At 46.9% G+C, this 23,128-nt stretch overlaps 1 protein-coding gene across 1 annotated transcript in view; it reads right to left on the bottom strand.

Annotated features, from left to right (window-relative positions):
• The window catches only part of PPFIA4 (protein tyrosine phosphatase, receptor type, f polypeptide (PTPRF), interacting protein (liprin), alpha 4), a 45,646-nt gene that overhangs the window by 7,144 nt on the left and 15,374 nt on the right, over positions 1–23,128 (bottom strand). Inside the window, exons 13-25 of the mRNA XM_006834119.1 lie at positions 21,786–21,994; positions 19,141–19,381; positions 18,670–18,705; positions 18,321–18,454; positions 17,876–18,042; positions 14,232–14,325; positions 13,824–13,905; positions 12,908–13,108; positions 12,242–12,304; positions 11,108–11,134; positions 8,664–8,839; positions 1,794–1,891; positions 1,096–1,271 (exon numbers count right to left, since the gene is read on the bottom strand). Of these exons, the coding sequence (XP_006834182.1) occupies positions 1,096–1,271; positions 1,794–1,891; positions 8,664–8,839; positions 11,108–11,134; positions 12,242–12,304; positions 12,908–13,108; positions 13,824–13,905; positions 14,232–14,325; positions 17,876–18,042; positions 18,321–18,454; positions 18,670–18,705; positions 19,141–19,381; positions 21,786–21,994 (1,704 nt within the window). The remainder of the gene's footprint in view (positions 1–1,095; positions 1,272–1,793; positions 1,892–8,663; positions 8,840–11,107; positions 11,135–12,241; positions 12,305–12,907; positions 13,109–13,823; positions 13,906–14,231; positions 14,326–17,875; positions 18,043–18,320; positions 18,455–18,669; positions 18,706–19,140; positions 19,382–21,785; positions 21,995–23,128) is intronic.

The raw sequence follows: 23,128 nt of genomic DNA on the forward strand, positions 1-23,128 counted from the left end.
ATGTGGGCAAGTAAAAAGAAGTTGCCTTTGAAGGGAACTCTAAACTCTTCTGAGAGCATGAAGAGATCTGAGCTGTCAGGTGCGGGAGGATCACTGCAGAGATTCTAAGAGATACATGGCCCTGTATGCTGCCATCACCCCTAGAAGGCCAAAATGGTGCCCAGCATTTCAGACAACACAAGTCCAAACACATCTGCTCCCAGAATAGCCTATGCAGTTCTGGTGGTGGAATTTCAAAAGAGACCTGGCAGCTGCAAACAGTCCAGACAAGGGCAGTTAAAACAATCAGGGAACGGAGGTGAGTCTATATGAGGAAAGGCTAAAGGAATTAAGACCACTTTGTCTGGAGAGACCAAGGCTGGGGAGAAAAGGCAGCACAATGAGCTTAACAGAACTCAATACAGGGGAAAGCTAACCAAATGCTAATACCCTTCCCACACTGAAAATATTGTCCCAGGGGGAGCTGGGACAAATAAAACCAGGAAGTACTTTACACAGCAGGTTGTATGACTCTAGAACTTATTACCTACTTAGAAGGCCAAAACCATAAACAGGTTCAAGGGAACTGAGATGTATTCTTAGATGACATCTCTCTAATAATTACAAATATAGGAGATGTCAACTCTTCTGAGCTGCTGAAGACCAGGGAGACAAATCCCTGGTGTAGAGAGGTTCTGAGCTGGAATTTGTCTATTTAGCTTTCTTAAACCTGGGGGCCCAGAAGCAGATAGGGCTCTCTGATCTTCTCGGACTTAGGGCTATTCTCCAAGAAATAACAGGTGAGAAAAGCAGACCGTGGTCAAGGGAGGCACAGAGCTCCCAAGGCGGGGAAGAGATGCATTACCATGACATTGTGGGGATTAACATTGAACAGGCATACTACGTTCAGGCCTGTGTTAGAAGTTCTCTCTGTTACGGCTCATGCTCCTTTGGATGTGTGGCTACACACAGGGATCACTTAAACATTTGAGGACATCGTGACCCCCTCTGACACAGGCCTCAGAAAGACCCAACAAAATCCCTAAGCCTCTAGGGGAAGGGGAGGAAGGGAGGGAAAGAGAGATTGACTGACAGATTGATTACAAGGTGGTCCACCTGTGTGTTCTGGGTGGGGATCTGAAGGACCAGGGCCAGTGTGTTGTGGTCGAAGTTCTCGTCCAGGGCCAGCAGGGCACCGTGCACACCACTCTCATGCAGGTTTCCTGCATAGTCCCGAAGCCCAATAGACTGGACCCAATGAACCACCTGGTCATTGGTCCAGACCAGCACATCTGGAGGTAGGGGAAGAAAAAGGGTAAAGCAAGACAACAGATTGGCCAAGGTCTTTCTAAGGACAAAGAAATAGTGCTTCCTAGCCCCGGAGCCCCAGTCCATGCTGCTCTCTGGTTCCAATACCTTTTTATTCTCCGTGGCACCTGGGCTCCTGGAGAACCATACCTACCTCACTCCATCCCTGCCAGCCTGTGGTCTCCAACTTTTACCCCAGAGCCTGAGCATGGGTCAGCTCCTGCCCCAAGGCTGGACTGGCCCTCTGACTATTCTGCCTTCCCAGTCTCTTCCTAAGACTTGCCTCTTTTTCCAGCCCAATCCAAATTCTGAGTACCTTTCAGTCTGAAACACTGTCCCGGGGTCAGGGGGCAGTATCTTCTAGGCATGGACGATGCCTCCCCTCATTAGACTGGAGCTTTCCTGAGACACAAATTGCCTTCTCTCTAATCAGCCCACACAGGGGCCAGTGGGCAGACCCTGATCCCCAAGGATGCCCCCATACCCTTTCTATATGGCTCACTTACCCTTTATCTCGTGCTGGCTCTCCTCCCGCCTCTTCTCCAGCTCCTTCCTGTCATAGTTCAGCCTCTTCAGACACATGATGCCATACTGAAGACTGGTTCTGCAGACACAAAACATCCCTGAGCGCGAACCTCAGAGGACCACATTCCCAGCACACATGCCCCATGCACAGCACTGCCACATCCAGACTGTTCTTCCAATATAAAGTGCACTTATAGGCACACAGGCACCTCCTTCCCTAGGCTACTTCCCTCTCTGCCTTCCCATGTCCTCCCTCTTAGCCAGGGAGTGGGCCTGAGGGATGGAGGAAACATTCTTTGAGTGAAATCAGAATGTCCCTCCCTGTCTAGGCACTGCCTCCTGTCAAGTCAAAGGAAAAGCAAAGCAAGAATCTCTTATGTATCCCAATTTCACTCAAAGCCATGACAAGGGCCTACAAGATGTTCCATGACCTGCCTCCTTACCTGTTTGACCACACTGCCACCCTGCTGTCACTCAAACAGGGCAGGCACACTCGGCACATGAGCCTGAGGCCACTGAACTGGCTGTCTTGACTGGTACACTCATCCCCCAATTTGCTGTATGGCTCACTCCCTCAGCCCCTTTAAATCTTTACTCAAATGTTACCTTCTGAATCCCACTTGAATAACACTTTGTCCACCTGATTTTAAACATCACCATTATCACCTCCAGTCCCATGCTCCCAATCCCCTTTGTTGGTGTTAGATGAGTCCTTGAGTTGGTTCTGACTCATAGCCACCCTCTGTACAACAGAAACACTGCGTGGTCCTGCCTAATCGGTGCTACGTGTGTGTCCATTGTTATTAGTCACTGTGTCAATCCATCTCACTGAGGATCCTTCTCTTTTTTTGTTGACCCTCTACTTTTCCAAAAATGCCCTTCTCCAGGGTCTGGTTCTTTCTGTTAATACATCCAAAGTACGTAAGTCTCAGCATCCTCCCTTCTAAGGAACATTCTGGCTATACTTCCAAGGCAGATTTGTTCTGACAATCCATGGTGTGTTTAATACTCTTCACCACTACCACAAGTCAAAAGCATCGATTCATTCTCAGTCTTCATTATTCGCTGTCCAGCTTTGCATGCTTATATAGAGGCAACTGAAAATACCATGACTTAGGTCAGGCGTACCTTAGTCTTCAAAGTGATATCTTTGCTTTTTAACACATTAAAGAGGTCTTTTGCAGCAGATCTGTCCAGTACAATAAGCCATTTGGTTTCCTGACTACTGCTTCCATCGGCATTGATTGTGGATCAAAGCAAAATGAAATCCTTGACAACTTTAATCTTTTCTGTGTTCACCATGGTTTTGCTTACTGATCTAGTTATAAGGATTTTTGTTTCTTTATGTAGAGGTGTAATCCATACTGAACGTGGTAGTCTTTGATCTTCAACAGTAAATGCTTCCTTTAAATCTTCTTCCCTTTCAGCAAGCAAGATTATGTCACCTCCACATCACAAGCTATTAATGAGCTTTCCTCCAGTCCTGATGCCCAGTTCTTCATATAGCACAGCTTCTTGAATGATCTATTCAGCATTCAGATTGAATAAGTATAGTGAAAGGGTACAACCCTGGCACAAACCTATCTTGATTTTAAACCAGGAAGTATCCTTTTGTTCTGTTCAAACAACTGCCTCTTGGTCTATACACAGGTTCTGCATGAGTACAATTAAGTGTTCTAGAATTCATTCTTCACAGTGTTATACATAAGTTATGATCCGCATAGTCGAATGCCTTTGCACAGTCAATAAAACATAGGTAAACATCTTTCTGGTATTCTCTGCTTTCAGACAAGATCCACCTTGACATCAGCAGGGATAGCCCATTCTGAATCCAGTAAGAATTTCTGGCTGGCAGTCTCCTGTCAATGTACTACTGAAACCATTTTTTAGTTATCTTCAGCAAGAATTTACTTGCGTGTGTTATTAATATTTTTCAGTTAATTTCTGCATTCTTTTGGATCACCTTTCTTTGGGATAGACACAAATGTGGATCTCCTTCAGTCAGCTGGCCAGGTAGTTGTCATCCAAGCTTCTTAGCATAGAAGAGAAACACTTCCGGCATTTCATGGATTTGTTGCAACATTTCAATCAGTACTCTATCCATTTCTGAAGCCTTCTTTAGTATAGTTTTTGTAGATCAACACTGTCAGTTCTTGGTCTTCCACTTTCTTTGTTTTTAAGTCCTGATGCCTTTCTTGCCAGAGAATAACCTTTATTATTTATTTTTATTGTGATTTGAGTAAAAATTTAGAAAGCAAATAGGTTTTCGATTCAACAATTCACATATTTTGTTTTGTAACATTGACTAATCCCCACAGTGTAACAGCACTCTTCCCAAATATATACCAGTTGCTGTCAGGTCAGCTTCAACTCATGGTGACCCCATGTGTGTCGAGTAGAACTGTACTCCACAGGTTTTTCAATGGCTGGTTTTACCAAAGTTGATCACCAGGTTTTTAGTTCTGGATGGACTTGAACCTCCAAGCACATTAATCATTTGTACCACCCAAGGACACCATAGATACATACACATACATGTATATAAATATATTATTTATTTTTTGTTGTTCCTTATCTGTTTCTTACCATTAGATTTTATGTTCCAGGAAGGCAGGGAACTTTTTTCTTCAATGATGTATCTCAAGTCCCTAGAATTAGTGCCTAGCCTAATGTTGTTGTTAAGTGCCACTGAGTCAGTTCTGACCCACAGCAATCCTTTGTAGGGGTTCAGAGGAACAGCTGATGGATTTGAACTGTGGATCTGTGGTTTGTATTCCAGTGCTGATCCTATAGCGCCACACCAGGAGTCCTGTCCAGTCCAAACTCCCAACTGATGCAGAGGTCACCTCTACAGCATCCTTCTGAGCAGGAGCTGAACTATGCTCAAGAACATCTCCAGGACAGGGAACACACTACCTCTCCTGAGGCAGCTCATTCAATTTTGGGGCAGTTTTCACTTTAGTGTCCTTCCTTTTTGGAAACCACTCTGTTATGCAGCCTTTCTGGGGTTTGCCATCTGTAAAGTAGAGAAACAGAATAGAAGCTCTCCCCCAACTCCAGCTGCTTTGGCTTTGTTATTGGAGCTGTGGCTTCCAGAGATTCAGTTATGCAGACTGCTGCCTTTCTTCTCTTGCCTCAGCTCTACCCAGACAGCCCTCCTGCCTAGAACTGTCTCTTCCTGGTAGCTCAGAACCACTGTTTCTATGAACCCTTTACTGGCTCAAGCCATTGACTCACTGCTCAAGCCACTAGTTTCAGCCTCATCCCACTTTGCTAGGGCATGCACACACACACACCTCATGACTAGCAACACCCTCTAATTGCCATCTCACCTACTGTAATTTCCAGTCCAGTTCCCGTGGCCCTTAAAGATGCTGCAATGTGTTATGGGTTTGAATTGTCCTCCCCCTCTCCCAAAATATTTATGGGAGCCCTAACTCCTCTACCTGTGGTGTCTCTGCTATGTTAATGGGGTCATACCAGTGAAGGGTATTGTTAGGTGCATGGAGTCCATTCCAACTCATAGTGGCCCTACGTACAACCGAACGAAACACTGGCTGGCCCTGTGCCATCCTCACAATCGTTTTTTATACTTGAGCCCATTGCTGCTGCTGCTGCTACTGTGCCATTCCAACTCATGGGGGGTCTTCCTCTTTTTCAGTGACCCTTCCACTTTACCAAGCATGATTTCTTTCTCCAGGGACTGGTCCCTCCTAATAACATGTCCCAAGTATGAGAGATGAAGCCTGGCCATCTTCGCTGTACAATTCTGACAGTATTTCTTCCAAAACAGATTTGTTTGTTTTTCTAGCTAGTCACAATACCTTTAATATTCTTCTCCAACACCATAACTCAAATACATCAATTCTTCTGTAGTCTTCCTTATTCATTGTCCAACTTTCGCATGCATATATGAGGCTATTAAAAACACCATGGCTTCAGTATGTCCTACCCCTAATCATTTTTGATTGATATAAATAGCAGCATCGATACAGAAATGAACAAAAACAGGGAAAACCGATGTCACGCGAAGATCACCAAGGAATGGTGGGGCTAGAGAAGCCAAGACAAGGACCTTCCCTCAAATCCAGAGGGAACCCTTTCTCCTAATGTCAGTACCCTGAACTCAGACTCTTGCCTTCTGAACAGTGAGAAAATAAAGTTCTGTTCCTTAAAGCCACCTATTTCTTGTATTCTGTTACAGCAGCACTAAGAAATCACAACACATCACCCCACCCCCATAACAAATCCTACGGTCATCAAGTTAATTCCAAAACATAGTGACCCTCTGTAAGGTTTCCAACACCATACACCTTTAGGGGAGCACACACAGCCTCATTTTTCTCCCACAGAGCATTACTGGTGGGTTGGAATCATCAACCTTATGGTTAGCAATCCAGTGCCACATGAGGACTCCATTGGGGCAGTATCAGAGCATACTATAAATATAAAATCCTTAAAGTCAGACCAACCCGGGTTTGAATGTTAGCCCTGCCTATGACTGAGTGTGGCACTCAGCCTTAGTTTCCCCATAGGTGACAGGGGGTTAAGCCTCTTTTGCAGGGTTGTTGTGAGGATTCACTCTGATAATAAACAGAGGTTTAGCCCAGACCCTGAAACATCACAGGAAGTCCTGCTTTGTCCTGTAGGATCACCATGAGTCAGAACCGACTCTATGGCCATGGGTGGGATGGGGCCAGGCTGGCAGACTTCTAGAAGCCCAGGCATATCCTGGCTCTAAAGGGGAACTGCCCTTGTCTCTCAGCCCTATCAATCATTGGGGAGGGACAGGTGCAGCTGGCCTGGCAGGCTGCTGGGCAGACACAAAAGATTCCCTTTCAGCTCAGTGGTAACGAAGGCCTCCCTCACAAGTCAACCCTTGTGCCTGGGGTCAGGCAGGCCTAGAGTCCCAAGACAGGAGGCTCTGCGAAGTGGTGGCAGACCACTGGACTTGGAGTCAAGAGACTTGGGTTCCACCCTCACTCTGCTATCATACCTCTGTGACCTTGGGCTGCTACAGCTTTCTGCGCCTCAGTTTCTTTATCCATAAAAGGAGACAACTACTAGATCTTGTGTGTGTCAGTGGCAGGGTTCTCACCTTCCATGTGGGAGATCTGGACTTTGGTCTCGGCTAATGCACTTTATGTATCACCATCACCCATCTGTCAGTGAGTTGCTGTGGTTCTGAACAGGTTTCAGTAGAGCTTCCAGACTAAGAGGGACTAAGAAGAAAGGCCTGGAGACCTCCTTCTGAAAACCCAGCCAGTGAAAACTCTTTGGGTGACAGTGATCCAATCTGCAGCCCATCATGGGGATCACACAGGGCCAGGTCATGTTTCATTCCGCTGTATGTGAAGCTGCCATGAGACAGGGCTGACGTGGTGGCAAATTACAGTAACAACTTGATCCCATCCAGATTAACTTTCTGTGGTTTGAGGGAGAGAGGCCAAGGGCATCCACTCAAAGCAAAAGATATGATTCAAACAGCATCCTGTGGATTTGAAATCGGATGTTAGGAAGGCCTTCCTAAAATGTGTAAACTCCTGGAACCATGGCCACCCCAGTTTGCTCTCCAGTTCAGATGCCAACGAGGGCCAAGCAGGTGATGAAAAGGAGTGAAGCAGGCTTGGGGGCACTGAGAGGACATGGAAACACTTACCCTGTCTTTAGGAGTCCTAGTGTAGCACTGTAGGAAACGCCTGCATTACTAATCACAAGGTCTATGGTTCAAACCCACCAGCCGTTCCTTGGAAACCCTATTCAGGGTCACAATGAGTCAGAACTGACTCAGTGGCATTTAATAACAACAGCCCTGTCTTCAAAGGGTGTGCTACTTAGCTAGCTCCAGCTGGCTGCTTCCATGCTAGGATGTGTTGATAGAGCTTTTCGCTCTTCAAGAGAAGCCAAAAATCCAGAATTTTATATAATATCCCCTTACTATTTAAATACTGGCAACTAACTTTATAATTCATAATTCTTAAAATACTGTGCAGGCCAAACAAAACACATCTGTGGGCCAAATTCTGCCCACGGGTGCTAGTTTGGGACCTTTGCCACAGACTCCTTTAAACAGATCTTTTCAGCAAAGAGGAGGAGGAGAGGATTGGATGGCATCCTATTCAAAAGATAGGGGCTCAAAACCGAGAGGCTCGGATCTAGGATGCTGACAGGACAAGTACCAAAAAGACCTTTCTCCGCAGCTTACAGGGAATTACTAACGCTTGTTGCCATAAAGTCAATGCTGACTCATGGTGACCCTATATGTGTCACAGTAGAACTGCTCCATAGAGTTTACAATGGCTAATTTTTCAGAAGTAGATTGCTTTTCAAGGTATCTCTGGGTAGACTTAAACCTCCAACCCTTTGATTATCAACTGATCACATTGATTGCTTGCCCCATCCAGGGATTTCAGAAGGAACTACACACCTAAATTAGCTGTTGGGTTCACACTGAGTTGTCTCAGAGTACATGCTGTTATTGTTGTTAAGTGCCATCAAGTCAATTCTGAGCAGGTGGTGGGTTTGAACTTCCAACATTGCAGTTAGCAGCCCAGTGCTTACCCTGGACCACCACACCACCAAGCCCAAATACAAATCTTGAACATGAAGCTAAATAAGAATGACTTTTTGTGTCTTAAGAGTAAGAGATGAGTAGATCAAACCCTTCACTTGCAGGATGAGAGACGTATTCAGCAAGGGAGACTTTACCAACAGGAAAATCTGTTACCATCTAGAACAGGCCATGGAAAGAGATGGAGGCATCTTTATTTCTGGAGACAGATCCCCAGACCAGGGATCAGAGATGGAGGAGACCCAATGAGGAGGTGGCTCTGGACTCTTGACACACTTACCGATGGAAGCTGTCTACCATCTTCAGATGGACCCGTAGGTCCTTCTTAGTGAGGTGGTCCAACATGCGGGCGTCCACAAGGCACTCCATGAAGTAGCTACGGTACTGGGAGAGCCCCAGGCTGGGCAGCCATTCATTCCCAATCCATTCGTGGTTCATGTCCCCATAGGCAAGGGTCTGGGAGAACATGATGGGGAAAAGGCAATGGGGTAGAATGGCAAAGCCAGCAGTTTACAGTGGGTATATCTTGTTGGGAGAAATATCAGCCCATCCTCCACACATGAGGGAAGACAGGCAGTTCTACAGAACTTCAGCCTATTTTCATGAATAGCCTGGTAGTGATGAGAGATGGGAGTTGAAATGGAACGTTTTCAGACCTTAAAATAATAAAACTCCATGCACATATCAATTACCTAAATGAACTAATGAACAGAAGCAATTACCAGGGCCCAGAGAGACCTTCCTCTCAAGTTAGAAGGAATTAGACATCTAAATGAGATGTTGGGTTCAGTTTGAGTTCTCTTAGTGTAAATGCAGAGACAAATCATGAAATTCTTTGTCAGGAACCTCCCTGCCAACTCTGATCTGTATTTGTGATGTACTACAGCACACTCGTCTTCATGATTCCAGGTGTCCCGCTGAGCCCAGGGGACTGCTGTGTTACAGGGGACGTGTGGAGAGAGAGAGGAAAGCCAGTGTGGCTCTGGGAAACGGCTGGCCTCACACAGTCCTTCCCTAAGTCCACAAGGGAGCTAGTTAAACATTGGCTAAAGACATAGAAGTAGTGGCCTGTACCTGACTAGCCAGCAAGTCTCAGTTCCTGGTCATCTACTACAAGAATTCTCAGGTCATTTGTTACTCTCCTTATCCACACTCCATATCTCTGGCTCTCAGCATCCGGATCTGCTCTGGTGTCACCTCCTTAGCAGTGTCTTCTTGACCTCCTATCTTTGGAAAGCTTTAGTTTTACAAGCAACTCTCTTTGCTTTCTTTCCTTTAGTCTATTTATTTAGACTGAAAATGTTTCTTCCGTTATCTTTTTAAATGAAGTTGTAAGTATGTACACAAATATATGCAACATATGTTAGCTATTAAGAAAAAAATGAGAGGGGGAATGTAAAAGAGAATTTCAAATTTTCATGGAATCTAGATTTCCTGGAGCCATGGAGGCTGAATGAACCTCTGAAACTACTGTCCTGAGATCCTCTCTAACCTTAAACCAAAAATAACCTCTGAAGTCTTAAGGCCAAACAAAAGTTTAGTTTAACTAGCAAAACTGTCTGCCTTGAGCATTGGTACACTTTTAAGAATTATCTATGTAGGATCAAATTGACAACATCAACCTGAAAGATTCAACAGGAACTTTAGGGGGCAGTGTGTTGATGAGGAACAACTCAGAAAAGGTGGGTGGGAATGGCTGCACACCTTGAAAAATGTAATTAAAGCCACTCAATCGTACATGGAGAAACTACGGAATGGCTGTATGTTTTGCTGTGTGTATATTCTCAACACCAGTAAAATAAATAAAAATTTTCAATAAAAACAAAATGAGCATCCGTGGATCAGCCCTGCACCTTTGTGCTCCTTCTCCCCCAGTCCATCCCTACTGCCTCTTTAACCACTATCCTGAGTTTTTTGTTGATCATTCTTTTGCTTTAATTTTTTTCTATTGTTTTTAATAACCACAAAACAGTGTATTAATTTTGTTTGTTCTTTGAGTTTGGGTATCACATTCTAGGAATCTTTTGGGACTTGCATTTTTCACTTAACACTACATTTTTAAGAACTGTTCATTTCCTCTACTAAAAAGCTTTTAACTGGTTGAATATTCTATCATTGATTTGACACGTCCCCTACAGATGGGATTTTTCCTATGAGTACACACAGTATTGTTCAACGGCTATTTTTCTTCACAACACATGTCACTATCTGACATGTTGTTCAATTATTTGTATATTTATTTATTGTCTATCTCCCCCTAGAATATAAGCTCCATGTGAGCTTTGTTCACTTCTGTCTCCAGAGAGCTTAGAAAGCCCTAATATCTAGATGCTCAATAGTATTTGTTCACTACATGAATGAATAAAGGCCTTTGCTCAGTTCATCAAGAGTGGCTCCTGAGAGGAGCAGGGAGAGAAAGAAGATTTATATCGATCTTTGTCTCATTGTGTCTGGGAGGAGAGTCAGATTGAGGGGAGGACCCAGGCTCTGGGAGAACTCCAATCCTCCATGGTTCCTCACATGCCATTTTGAGAAAACAGAATAAGTTGATAAAGGGCACTGAGGAGAGGGAGGCTTCAGCAAGAGGAAAGAACCTGTGTCTAGGGCTGTTTGTGTGAAGAGGCATTTAATACACTAGAGCTTAGAGTGGTGCGGGAGAGGACCTACTGAGAATACTGTCCTGAACATCTGAGAGTTGGTTCTAGAGAAGGGAAAAGATCTTACCTGAGCCCAGCTGCCCTCCTCACTGTCCTAGCAGGAACAAGTGAAGCATGTCAGGAGAAACAAGCAAATTCAAGACACCTAGCAGCCTCCACCCTAGAGCCCATCAATTAGAGAAAAGAAGCCTAGTAGCTGGGTAAGTGACCAGGGAAAGCTTGTTGGGACAATTAAGGGAAACTAAAGATGTAAAGGAATTACAATTAGTATGCTAAAAAGGAAAAATATTCTAACAATTTGTCACCCCAAAAAGAGAAAAATTTAAATAATACAGTGACACAGTTTTCCACTTAATAATTTAATTTTGTGGGGTTTCTGTTGTTTGTTTTTTAATTCTAGAAAGCCTAAAATAAAATGGGCATTGTCATAGCCTGTTAGGGGGAATATGTTATTGTCTTAAGTGCTGTTGAGTCGGTTCTAACGCATAGTGACCCTGTGTAGGGTTTCCAAGAAACGGCTGGTGAGTTTGAACCACTGACCTTATGGTTCAAACCAACCTTGCGGTCCAGTGCTTTATCCCACAGCACCATACCAGGACTCCAAGGAGTCATATTTAATAAGATATATTTAATGAACTGTCATATTTAATACGATGCATCATAAGTCCTGAAAAAGTTCATCATATAGAGTTTCCATTTTGGAGAACATTCCAATAAACTGTTTCTAACAAGAGAGAAAAAAGAGAGAGACCAGAAGAAGGCTGGTGGATGTGCCTGTATTTGCAGTGACAGAGAAGTGAATGTGTGTGTGGTAAAGACACTCTTCCACATTTTCCAGGCCTCAGTAGGAGCCCCACAGGACGCCAGGCTCTCCCAGCTCTCCTGTGGGGAGCTGGGACCAAGCAAGAGCAAGGACTCTGGCTTCAGGTCCAGAGCAGCCAGGTATGGCTGTCCCAACCCAACTCTTCTCCATTGCAGAGCACCAGCAACCTAAGATGAGCCCCAGCAACCTAAGATGAGCCCCAGCAACACACTAACTGTCCCAGCCTCACCACTTCCTCCTACCAGCCCTCCACCCTGAGAACAGAACCCAATCACACATCAGGAGTAGCAATATCATATAACATCACCTGCAAGCCCCTGGTTTCCCACAACTTTCCCCTGGCCCTCAAAGGAGGCATCAGCCCAGGACCAGACTCACTGTTTTAGTGGAAGTTGCCAGAGTTTCCATCTCTTCGTGAGTGACCCAGACATTCCCAGAAGACTGTAAGCAGAGAGGAAATCCAGCTAGTCCTGGGATCCTCATCAGGCTGGGAGTCCCAAGAACAAGGACAAAGTTCCTTTCCTCTGAATCTCCCCATAGGCTCAGCCCAGAGCTCTGCACACCCGATAGCAGGGGACACACTTCTTTATCAAAGTACCCACACGGCATAGCACAGTGTCTGGCACACAGGAGCAGCTCAGAAAGTGTTTCCTGAATGGATATGAATGAATGATGCTCATCTGGAGATGGACCACAAGGAAAGGTTTTGCCCCAGGAACCATGGAGAAGCTGCATTCTCATGATGAGTTGGAAGACCAGGTCAGAATTACCATGTGACTTGCTTCCCCCAACCTACCAATACCACAGACAGAACCCCTGAAGTCCCATCCTGCCAGGGTAGGGAAGGAGAAACAGACCTCATGGATGTTATATAGAGGTAGGGAAGCAGGCCTTCTGGGATCCCCCAAGAGGTCATATCTCCCCTCAGAGAGACCAGGTAGGCCTTTGGAGGGATGGAAAGTGGTGGGGTTGACCAATGGAAGGTTTTACAAACACTATTCCAGGGCCTCTGAACATGTTCTGGGTGAGGGAAAGGCCACTCACGGTCCTGGATGTGGGTGGGGCCGAGGGGCTTGTCAGTGACACCATCTCCTGGATGGCCAACCGAAGCTTGAGCCGGTGCAGGGCATTGCTGATGCCGATCTCCCGCTGGATCTCTGTATCCGACAGGGCGGACATGATGGCACCACTCTTGACATTGGCCCGGCAGGCCGCTACGTACCAGGCAGGCATCCCCACCCAGAGCTGCAGACACAGGGCACAGGGGGGCAGGTCAGGACCCTCGCCAAGATCTGGACCCCATTACCAAGAGCTTGGCAGTACTGAGGTGGCATAATTTCAGGATAGCAAATACAAGCATAAACCCCAAAAAAACAAATCCATTGCTATCAAGTCGATTCTGACATAGGATCTTAGAAATGTGGAGATGTCCTCTCCCATTTCACAGAAGAAATCTCTGAGGCCTAGGGAAAGTAAAGGGATCTCCCCAAGGTCACATGGGTGATTAGCTCCAGGGGATAGTCTACATGAAGATTCAAGCTGCCTGTGAAGTCTAATGCCTTGAAGATAACGAGATCCTCTTAGTCAAACCAGGAGTTCTCGGGTAGTGCAAACAGTTGACAAGCTCAATTATTCAAGCCCACCCAGAGGTCCCTTGGAAGAAAGCCCTTGTGATCTACTTCTGATCATTCAGCCATCGAAAGCCCTGTTTGTATTCTGACATCCACAGGATTGCCATGAGTCAAAATCAACTTGATGATAATTGGTTTTATCTAAACTTCGCTACCCATGAGGCATCAGTGAGTAGCATCAATTCTGTCTTCCAAAGTAACTTAGGGGAAGTGGGCTAAATGCTATATGGAAAAGTTCTAGGGACACTACCATCGCCTGAGGAGTCCCCATCCCCTCCCACACATCCTCCCACTATTCTCCTCAGAGGACACCCTTTGACCAGACTTACCTCCAGCCAGGAGACCACTGTAGGGCCATCCCACTGGGCAAAGGGCATTCCTTTTCTGCGGGCATCTTCAAGCAGCTGGTGTCTTGCAAGAAAAGGAAAAACAAGAGATGAGTCCTCCTTCTCTCCCACTCATGCTCATTCCTGGGGACCACTGGAAAACCCAGTACACCTGCTTTCCCACCCAGGACTGCCACTTATGCTCTAAGCCTGAAGCAGTGACATCAAGAAATGGGGCAGAAAAACTCTCCAGCCCCCAGATGCTGAGGGGCTGCCTCTCATCCCTGTGTTCCCACAGAGACCAGTTCAACTCCATTCAGAAAGGGCCTTGTGAGCTCATTTCCTTCAGAAAGTTGGGAGAGGGGTAAGGGCTGAGCCCCATCCTGGCAGACCCTAGCCTGTGATTCTTACTTCTTCTTCAGCCGCCGGTCCTTCTCTGCCTGAGTCCCCAGCTTGGCAGGCACCATGGGCTCCTGCAGACTGAGCTCGGAGTCTGTTAGGAGAACTAAAAGGGAAGAGATGGACGTGTCAGGCAGGCCCCCTGTTTCTCTTCCCTTGGCCTGGGCAAGCAGGAGGGTATCTGGGCATGTGGCCATCATTCCAGGAGCCTCGCTGCACCCAGTTGGCCCCAGAGTGGCATCCCATGAGCCACCCTCAGCCCTGAAGGTGCTGTTCAACTGGATGAATCAACCAAAGCTGTCCCACTCTAATGGCAGGAGGATCCTAAACAGAACGTGTTCCTTCTCCCAGCCAAGGAGCAAAGGAATTGCAGAGTCAGACACATGGACTCTGAGGCTCCAAGAGAGGAATCACCCTAACTTGGGCCAGGGATAGGGAAACAGGATAAGCAGAGATCCATGTCTCTCAGTTTCTTTCTCTGAATGTGCTCACAACCACAGCCCTGTCTTCTCCTATTTAGCATATTGGTTTGATGCCAGAACTCTACAGAATTCATGGCCAGGGGCAGCACCTTAGGATTCATTTCTCTATGAGAATGTTGGTGACTCCCACAGGGCACAGAGGGAAGTGGGTGTGGGCATCCAGACACCTATCTGAGATGCTGCTTTGTTTAGATGCCAAAGTGGTGTGGGAGATATGGGACGTCATGACTGCTCACAAAAGGCCTCTGCCTGGGTCAGACCTTTGGGCTTCTCCTGTCTGTGGCACCTCCACCACTACCATACTCCTGCACGATACAGGCTGTAGACCACGTCATTCTCAGGCTGAGGCACCCACCTTTCCTCTATGCTCAGTTAGCTGCATCTGATTCACGCCTACCTGAGCTGTGTTATTGCTGCGTACCACCATGTCAATTACAATTCACAGCGGCCCTATATAACAGAGTAGAACCGGCCCACAGGCCTTCCTGTAATCCCTATGGGAGCAGATCACCACGTCTTTTTTTTCGGTAGGGTCACTGGTGGGTTTGAACCACTGGCTTCAACCAGACCCCCCACACCAGCCCAGCGCTTATCCTACAGCACCACACCTGTAATGCCACATGTGTCTCCTTTGCAATTATAACTTTTTTGCCTTATCCTGGTACAGTTCTGGTATAGCACTGTTGGATAAGCACTGGTCTGCTAACCACAAGGTTGGAGGTTCAAACCCACCAGCCACTCCTTAGAAACCCTATAGAGGGTCGCTATGAGCTGTAACTGACTGAAAGGCAATTAACAACAATATACCTTATATTTCTTAAGGTGTGGTGGTGGTGGTGGTGTTGGTGGTGGTGTTGTTGGTGGTGGAGGTGGTGGTGTGCCATGGAGTCAATTCCGACTCATAGTAACCCTGTAGAGGGTTTCCGAGGCTGTAAATCTTTACGGAAACAGAAAGCCTCATCTTTCTCCCACAGAATCATTCGAACTGCTGACCATGAGATTAGCAGCCTGATTCATAACCACTATGCTACCAGATTGAAGTTGTCAAGGACTTCAATCTTCTTGGATCAACTATCAACACTCGTGGGAGCAGTAGTCAAGAGATCAGACGACATATTGCATTGGGCAAATCTGCTGCACAGGAACTTTTTAAAGTGTTGAAGAGCAGAGATTGTCAGCTTGAGGACTAAGGTGCGCCTGACCCAAGCCATGGTATTTTCAGTAACCTCATATGGATGTGAAAGCTAGACAGTGAATAAGGAAGATCATAGAAGAATTGATGCCTTTGAGTTGTGGTGTTGGAGGAGAATACTAAAAGTGCCATGGACTGCCAAAAGAAACAATAGATCTATTTTGGAAGTGCAGCCAGAGTGCTCCCTGGAGGCCAGGATGGCTAAGCTTCGTCTCTCATACTTTGGACATATTGTCAGGAGGGAACAGTCGCTGGAGAAGGATGTCATGCTGGGTAAGATGGAGGGTCAGAGAAAAAGAGGAAGACCCCCAGCGAGATGGATCAGCCAGGTGGCATCACTGATGGTGTCAAGTGTGGCAGCGGTAGTGAGGTTGGCCCAGGATCGGACATTGTTTCATTCTGCTGTGCATGGGGTCGCTATGAGTCGGTTCTGACTCATTGGCACCTGACAACAACAACAACATGCTATCAGAGCTCCTTTCTAAGGTATACAGGAAGTTGCAATTAAGCATTTGGGCTCAAAGGTGCTTTTCTTCTAGCTAACCGTATCCCTTCCCTACATAAAATGCATCAATTCTCCACAAAAGGTCACTTCCAAACCTCTGATGGGCTGGTCCCAGCCTAGCTGTCCAAACCATCTCCCCAACTCATAACACTTTCAACTGCATACAGAACTCTCCCAGCCACCAACCTTTCCTTTTCTCAACCAGACCACCGAGACCACCCCTGCCACACATATAAACACACCCTCATCTTTACTTAACTCCTATTTATCTTCCAGCTTCAGTTGAGTGGCTGCCCTTGCCACTGCATGGCTGAGGTAACACCCCTCTCTCTTCTAACTTCTGAAGCACGCTGCCATGTCTCCAACATTACTTTGCTTTGGAGTCATCGAATTATTTTTCTTTTCATTAGACACTGAGCTCCTTCAGGGAACAGACTATTATACCAACACTTAAGACTATGGCTATATACAGTAACTACTCAATAAATATGTGGTAAACAAATAGCCGAATAGGTGAGGGGGAAAAAAAGGAAGAAGGAATTGGGAGAGGGAAGGAAGAAAGTCAACACGTATTGTGTAACTTACCATGTGCCAAGTATGTGCTAGAACTTTACATTATCACCGAAGAAACAAACCAAAACTAACTACCATTGGGTGAATTCCCACTCACAGCGTTTCTATAGGATACAGTAGAACTGCTCCTTAGATTTTCTAAAACTATAAACAGTAACAGACAGCTTCATCTCACTTGGAGGGGCTGGTAGGTTTGAACTGCTGACTTTGAAGTTAGTAGTTCACAACTTAACACACCTCGCCCTTAGGGTACAGTAGGTGTAATAGTGTTACCCTTGCTCAGACACTTCCTTGAATTTAACGTCTACAAAGCCATATTGCAGTTGTTAAGTGCTGTGGAGTCAGTTCCGACTCATAGCAACCATGAAGAGGGTTTCTGAGGAGCAGCTGGTGAATTTGAACCACTGACCTTGCCGTCTGGAGTATTATCCCACAGCACCACACCAGGACTGCCTATTGGGTGTGACAATACTGTTGAGTCCTACAAGCCAGAAGTACTAGAAATACGTTGCAATCTAGAATTGACTCTTCCAAAGACAGAACCATTAAACTTCTCTAACCTCACTTTGGTTTATTTCCTGAATGTCCTCAACACAACAATACGAGAAAACCTCCCAACTGGAAGAGATCTCAGAGGCCCAGTGCAGACATCTCTACCACAGCAGCAGAACCAGTCATTCTTGTCCAGCATTGCCCGGCACTGCCAATGTCAGGCGCCTCCCCCTTATCTTGCCATGAAACAGCTCTACCATAGAAATGCCAGATTTGCTGGCACCGAAATCTGTCTGCCTGTAGCTTCCGCCCACTGGTCCCTGGGAGGCAGGAAGAGAAGGCTTGAGCTAGTACACCCTCCCTGCTTCTGACCCATCTATCCCCACCCCCTGGCTAAGAGGAGGTCAGAGACCATGGCCCGTGGCTCCATCCCGACTCAGCTGGATCAGCCTGCCCTTCTCCTTCTTCCCGAACAGGCGGCCGATGGACGACTTGATGCCCTTGCGCTTGGCGCCCTTGTGTAATGAGTCCTGGCTGCTGTTGCTGCTGCTGGGATTGCTGCCCTGATCCTCCAAGGAACTAGAGGATGACAGCCAGGGAGGGAGTGGAATGAAAAGAAACATACTTAAATTACAGCAGGAAAGACAGAAGCTCCATCTCAGGAAGAAGTCAGAGGGGCGTATGATCAAAGCATGGCACCAAGGAAGACATCAGAATATCCTTCCCTGATGGTACATCAAAGAGAAGTGGGACATTCAGGTGCCTGGGACAAGCTCAGAGGCAGTGCATTCATTGGCAGAGGGAGGGATGATGACCTTGGCAATGAAGAAACTAGAGGTGGGGCCTGCTGCACATACCTCTTGCCTTCTTCCTGGCTCAGGGCTGGGTGGCCAAGCTTCTCTAGTCGCAGCATCCTGGGTGAGGAAGGAGGAGAAGTCTCACATTTTATGGTGGCTTTATCCTCTCGGTTCTCTTCCCGAGACACTGGCGACTGAACAGACAGTGGAGCCGTCAGGGGATAGAGGGAGAGATGGGGGCCTGCCTACCCAGCCCAGACGAGGCAAAGGGGCACAGAGAAAAGTAGTGGGGAGGCCCAGGGGCCTCTGAGTTCAAACTCAGGCTCTAGGGACCAGGGGGAAGAAACCAAAGGGGAAGGGGCTAGGGGCAGGTAACCCGCTAGTACCTGGGTCATCAAGCAGCACTCACCAGCAACTTCCTCCTATGCTTTCTTAAGTCACTGGGCTGGAAGAGAGAGTGAAGGGTGAGCTCACACTCACTTTCAGGGTGCCCTAAGTCAACCCTAAGGAGAGCCCTGTAGCCTTAGGATGGGGAGATAGAGTCGAGTACCCTGCCCAGGCTCTGCCTGGCCTCCCACAGGCTGGGAGAGACTATCACAGCAGAAACACGCTGGCCGGGAAGGACTAAGTTAGGGCTTCCTCTGAAAAAGAGGAAGAGTGTGGGCAATGGGCGAGTTTCCTAAGTGCTCTATGCACTTAGGCCCCTTCCAAACCCAGACATTCCCAGGACCTGGATGGGGAAGAAGATAATGGAAAGATGATACCAGGCCCAATGAAGAAAGCACCATTCCCCACCAGCTTATGAATTCCCCTTGGCCAGCCTCAAAGGCAGAGTCCAATGATGGCAGGGGCTCCCTATCAAAAGCCAAAAAAGTCTCACCAGGGTCATGACCCCCATCCGGTCCAGGTCCTGGGCAGCACTTCGGGAGGTAAGCTTCGGTGTTGAGCGACCGCTGAGTGGGGGGGATGCACTGGCCAGGGACAGGGCCGTGAGAGAGGTGGGGATGGAAGCGCGTTTGCGCAGCTGCGATAAGTTTAGGGCCTCCATGCTGCCACTGGTCACTCGTGTCTCAATCTCCTCAGCTCGGAGCTCGGTGGACTCCTTCTCTTCCTGAATCATCCTGGGAGCGGGCAAGGCCAGGTCTCGCGGTCAGCCCAGGCAATGCTACCGCAGGGGCAGACAAAGCCTGACGGGCACATCTGGTTCTATGCCACTGTAGCTCGGAAATGCATTTGTCTCTTTCACTAGCTGGTCTCCCTCCTGGGTCAACAAAAGCAGTTGCTGGGAGAGAGGCAATTTAGCCAGGGAAACACAACCATCCTAGAAGTCAGAATCCATGACCTACAGGGGTGACCAGGTGTCAGGCACTTTGCTCCCTGAGCCTCGGTTTCCCAATATAGACAACATCAAAACACCATTTGCCACTGAATTGATGACAACCTCATGTGTGTCTGGGCAGAACCAGGTTCCCTAAGTTTTCCAATGGCTAAGTTTTCCAAGGAGTCCTGGTGTGATGCTGTGGGTTAATGCACCAGACTGCAAAGCTATTTGAACTGCAAGGTTGGCAGTTCAAGCTCACCAGCTGCTCCTCAGAAACCCTATACAGGGTCGTTATAGGTTGGAACCGACTCGACGGCACATAACAACAACAATTTTTCCAAAGCAGATTACCAGGGCTTTCTTCCAAGGCATTTTTGGATGGATTTGAACCTCCAACCTTTTGATAGCAGCTAAGTACCACCCAGGGATTCCATACAATATCAAGAGTGGCCTGAGTCAGCTGTTCCTAAACAAAGAACCTTTAACTGATGCTGCCCCCTAAAAGAGTTTTCCCTGTTCCATGGGAAAAATAAGAAAAATAATTATAAGGGTTTAAAAGTGTGTACATGTGTGTCCATTCAGAGAGGAGGCATGGGCATTTATACATACTCACACAAACACACACACACATACACATATGCTGATGGAAAGATACCACTGTCCTTTATGATGAGTATCTTTCCTACTTTGTTGTGGTTGCTGGGTTCTACCGAGTTGATTCTGGCTCATAGTGACTCTATCTGACAGAGCAGAAATGCCCCAGAGGGTTTCCTCGGTTATAATCTTCCCTGGAGGCCTTCCCAGGCCTTTTCTCCCATGGAGCTGCTGGTAGATTCAAACGGCCACCAATCTTTTGGTTAACAGCCAAGTGCTTAACCATTATACCACCAGGGTTGTTCTTTTACAGAACAGTGGTGATAATAAATGGTTATTGTTGTTGTGTGCCCTCAAGTCGGTTCCAACTCATAATGAACCTGTATAGGGTGTCCAAGGAGCACTGGTGGGTCTGAGCCACCAACCTTGCGGTTAGCTGTCCAGTGCTGGTAATTATGCTTAATGATTGATTTTGCAAAATAAAAAGCTGGAAGTCTGAGGGTGTGGAGGAAGGTAGAATCTCCACTGAGTAGTATTCAATCTGTCTGGGAGGGGCTGATGAAAGATGATGCAGATAAGTCTCAGTTATACAATAGTGAATAATTGTTATCAGGACTGATTGTGAGGGTCGGAAATGTAAAAGTAGACATTTTGTAGCAAAAGAAGGGGAGTGATTAACTTTTCAGTCTAGGAGTGGAGGTCCCTGGGACCATTAAGGGAGAAGAGCAGAGAGTGGGACCCTACCCAGAGAAGCATTGACACCAGAGATGGAGACAGAGATAATGACGTGCAGAGATGGAGCGGCTGGGGACTTTAGACCCAGAGAGGGAGAGGGGCTGTGTGCTGATTGGTTGGTTGATGATGCATGGAGGTGACTGTAACCATGGCAATGAAGCGATATACGATAGGATGAACATAACGCTAATGTTCCCCCATGTAGACTATCACATAATTCACATTAAAACATTAAAAAAAAAAAAGGCTGGCAGTCCTATGTCAGTGTTCCTTTTCTTTCTGACTGATGTGCAAAAATCCAAAAGTTTGGGAATCATTGAGAGTCGGCCTCTATACCCCTATAAAGCTCAGCTATACTCCAGCTCTGATTTCTCCTTGCCATTGCCATTAATAAAGTCACTAAAGAGACAGGGCAAGGTGGCAGTTCTGACAACTTTCCCTGGCACTGGCTTCTGTTTGATGCCTCATTAAGGACGGGAAACATGGCACAGTGGACTAAATCCTGGCTCGATCACTTTCCTTAGACAAGTCACTTAATCTCTGAGTTTCTGTTCCCTTTTCTGTAGAACATTACCTACCTCAAGGGCCAGGGTAAGACTGACATGACAGTACCATTCACAAAGCTCTCCCTCTGAACTGGCCTCCACAAGTGGGGCCTACACTTATAATGATTATGATCTGCTACAGGAACCTCCAGTTCTCCCAAGCCCAGCATACCACCAGCACTAAACCAGGCAGTGAAGCCTGAGAAGCCAGCCTGAGGTCCACACAGGACACAGCAAATACACACAGACAAGTCCTTCTCCCCTGCAACTCAGGACCCAGATCCAAGACGTGCTTGCCCAAACACAAAGGGGCCCCAGCCCTTCCCTCACCTGATCTCCTCGTTGATGGCATCCAGCTGCTCCTGCAGCATCTTGGCCAGAGTCTGGGCATCAGAGTGGCCACTGGGGGAGACAACATCCACAGAGCCCCGCAAGCCCCCTGGCTCATCCTCATCCACGTCAGAGATCTCAGGATCACTGTCAAAGGCAGGGGCCGCTGTGGGGGCCAGCACCCCAGGCAGTGGAGATGGCTCCCAGTCCTTAGCAAAAGGAAGAGCAAAGGGGAACCAATAAGAGACCCTGGATAGTGAGGAGTGGGACCATCCCCACCTCCCTCTAACAGAACTCTTAACTCTGTGATACTCAGCATGTATCCCAGGACCTGACACACTCGCATCTCATGGAAGCCTGTTAGACATGCAGGGTCAGGCTTCATCTCCAGACCTACCAATTCAGAACCTGCGTTTTTCACAAGATCCTCAGGTGATGTGTTTGCACATGAAAGTCTCTAACACAAGAAGCTAAATGCATAGTGGCTATGGACACAGATCCTAAAGAAAGACTGCCTTAATTTGGATCTTGGTTTGATTTGGATACTGGTTGTGCCTCAACATCTTCATTTGTAAAACAAGGATACTAGTAGTACCTGCTCACTGGTAGCTATGAGGACTAACTGAAAAAAGACACATAAAGCACTGAACACAGTGTCCACATCAAAGTAAATGCCTATGTGTTGTTCTCAAATGCTGTCGAGTCAGTTCTGACTCATAAAGATGCTGTATACAGTTTCCAAGGCTGTAAATCTTTGAGGGAGCAGAAAGTCTCAGCTTTCTCCTATGGAGCAACTGGTGGGTTCAAACCCTCGACCTTGTGATTCACAATCTAGTGCTTATCTTACATAGCCATTGTGCTTCCCAAGTGCTATATGTTGTTGTTATGTGCCGTGGAGTCGGTTCCGACTCATAGCGACCCTGTACAGGGTTTCTGAGGCTGTAATCTTTAAAGGAGCAAAAGCCTCATTTTTCTCCTGCAGAACAGCTGGTAGTTTTGAACTGCTTACCCTGAGATTCGCAGCCCAATTCATAAGCACTACGCTACCAGAGTTCCTTAAATGCTATATAAAGGCTGTCAATATCTATAAAGGCTGTCAATTTCTATTAAGGCTGTCAATTTCTATCACTACCTACTCAAAACTGGTAACTGGGTCCAGGGAACAAGAAAAGGCTGAGCAGGCCTGACTGTCCTGTATCTCGGTTCAGCACATCACAGGGTCAACCCTGGCAGATGGTGGCTTCCCTGAAGTAATCCTATACCCACAATCCTCTTCAGTGGGCAGAGGAAAGGGTACATAACTGGGTTTGGAGATGCAGAAGAGCAGCGGGAAGAAAAGGAAG

This window comes from Chrysochloris asiatica, unplaced genomic scaffold (genome assembly GCF_000296735.1).
Source record: "Chrysochloris asiatica unplaced genomic scaffold, ChrAsi1.0 scaffold00009, whole genome shotgun sequence".
NCBI classification, from domain to species: domain Eukaryota; kingdom Metazoa; phylum Chordata; class Mammalia; order Afrosoricida; family Chrysochloridae; genus Chrysochloris; species Chrysochloris asiatica.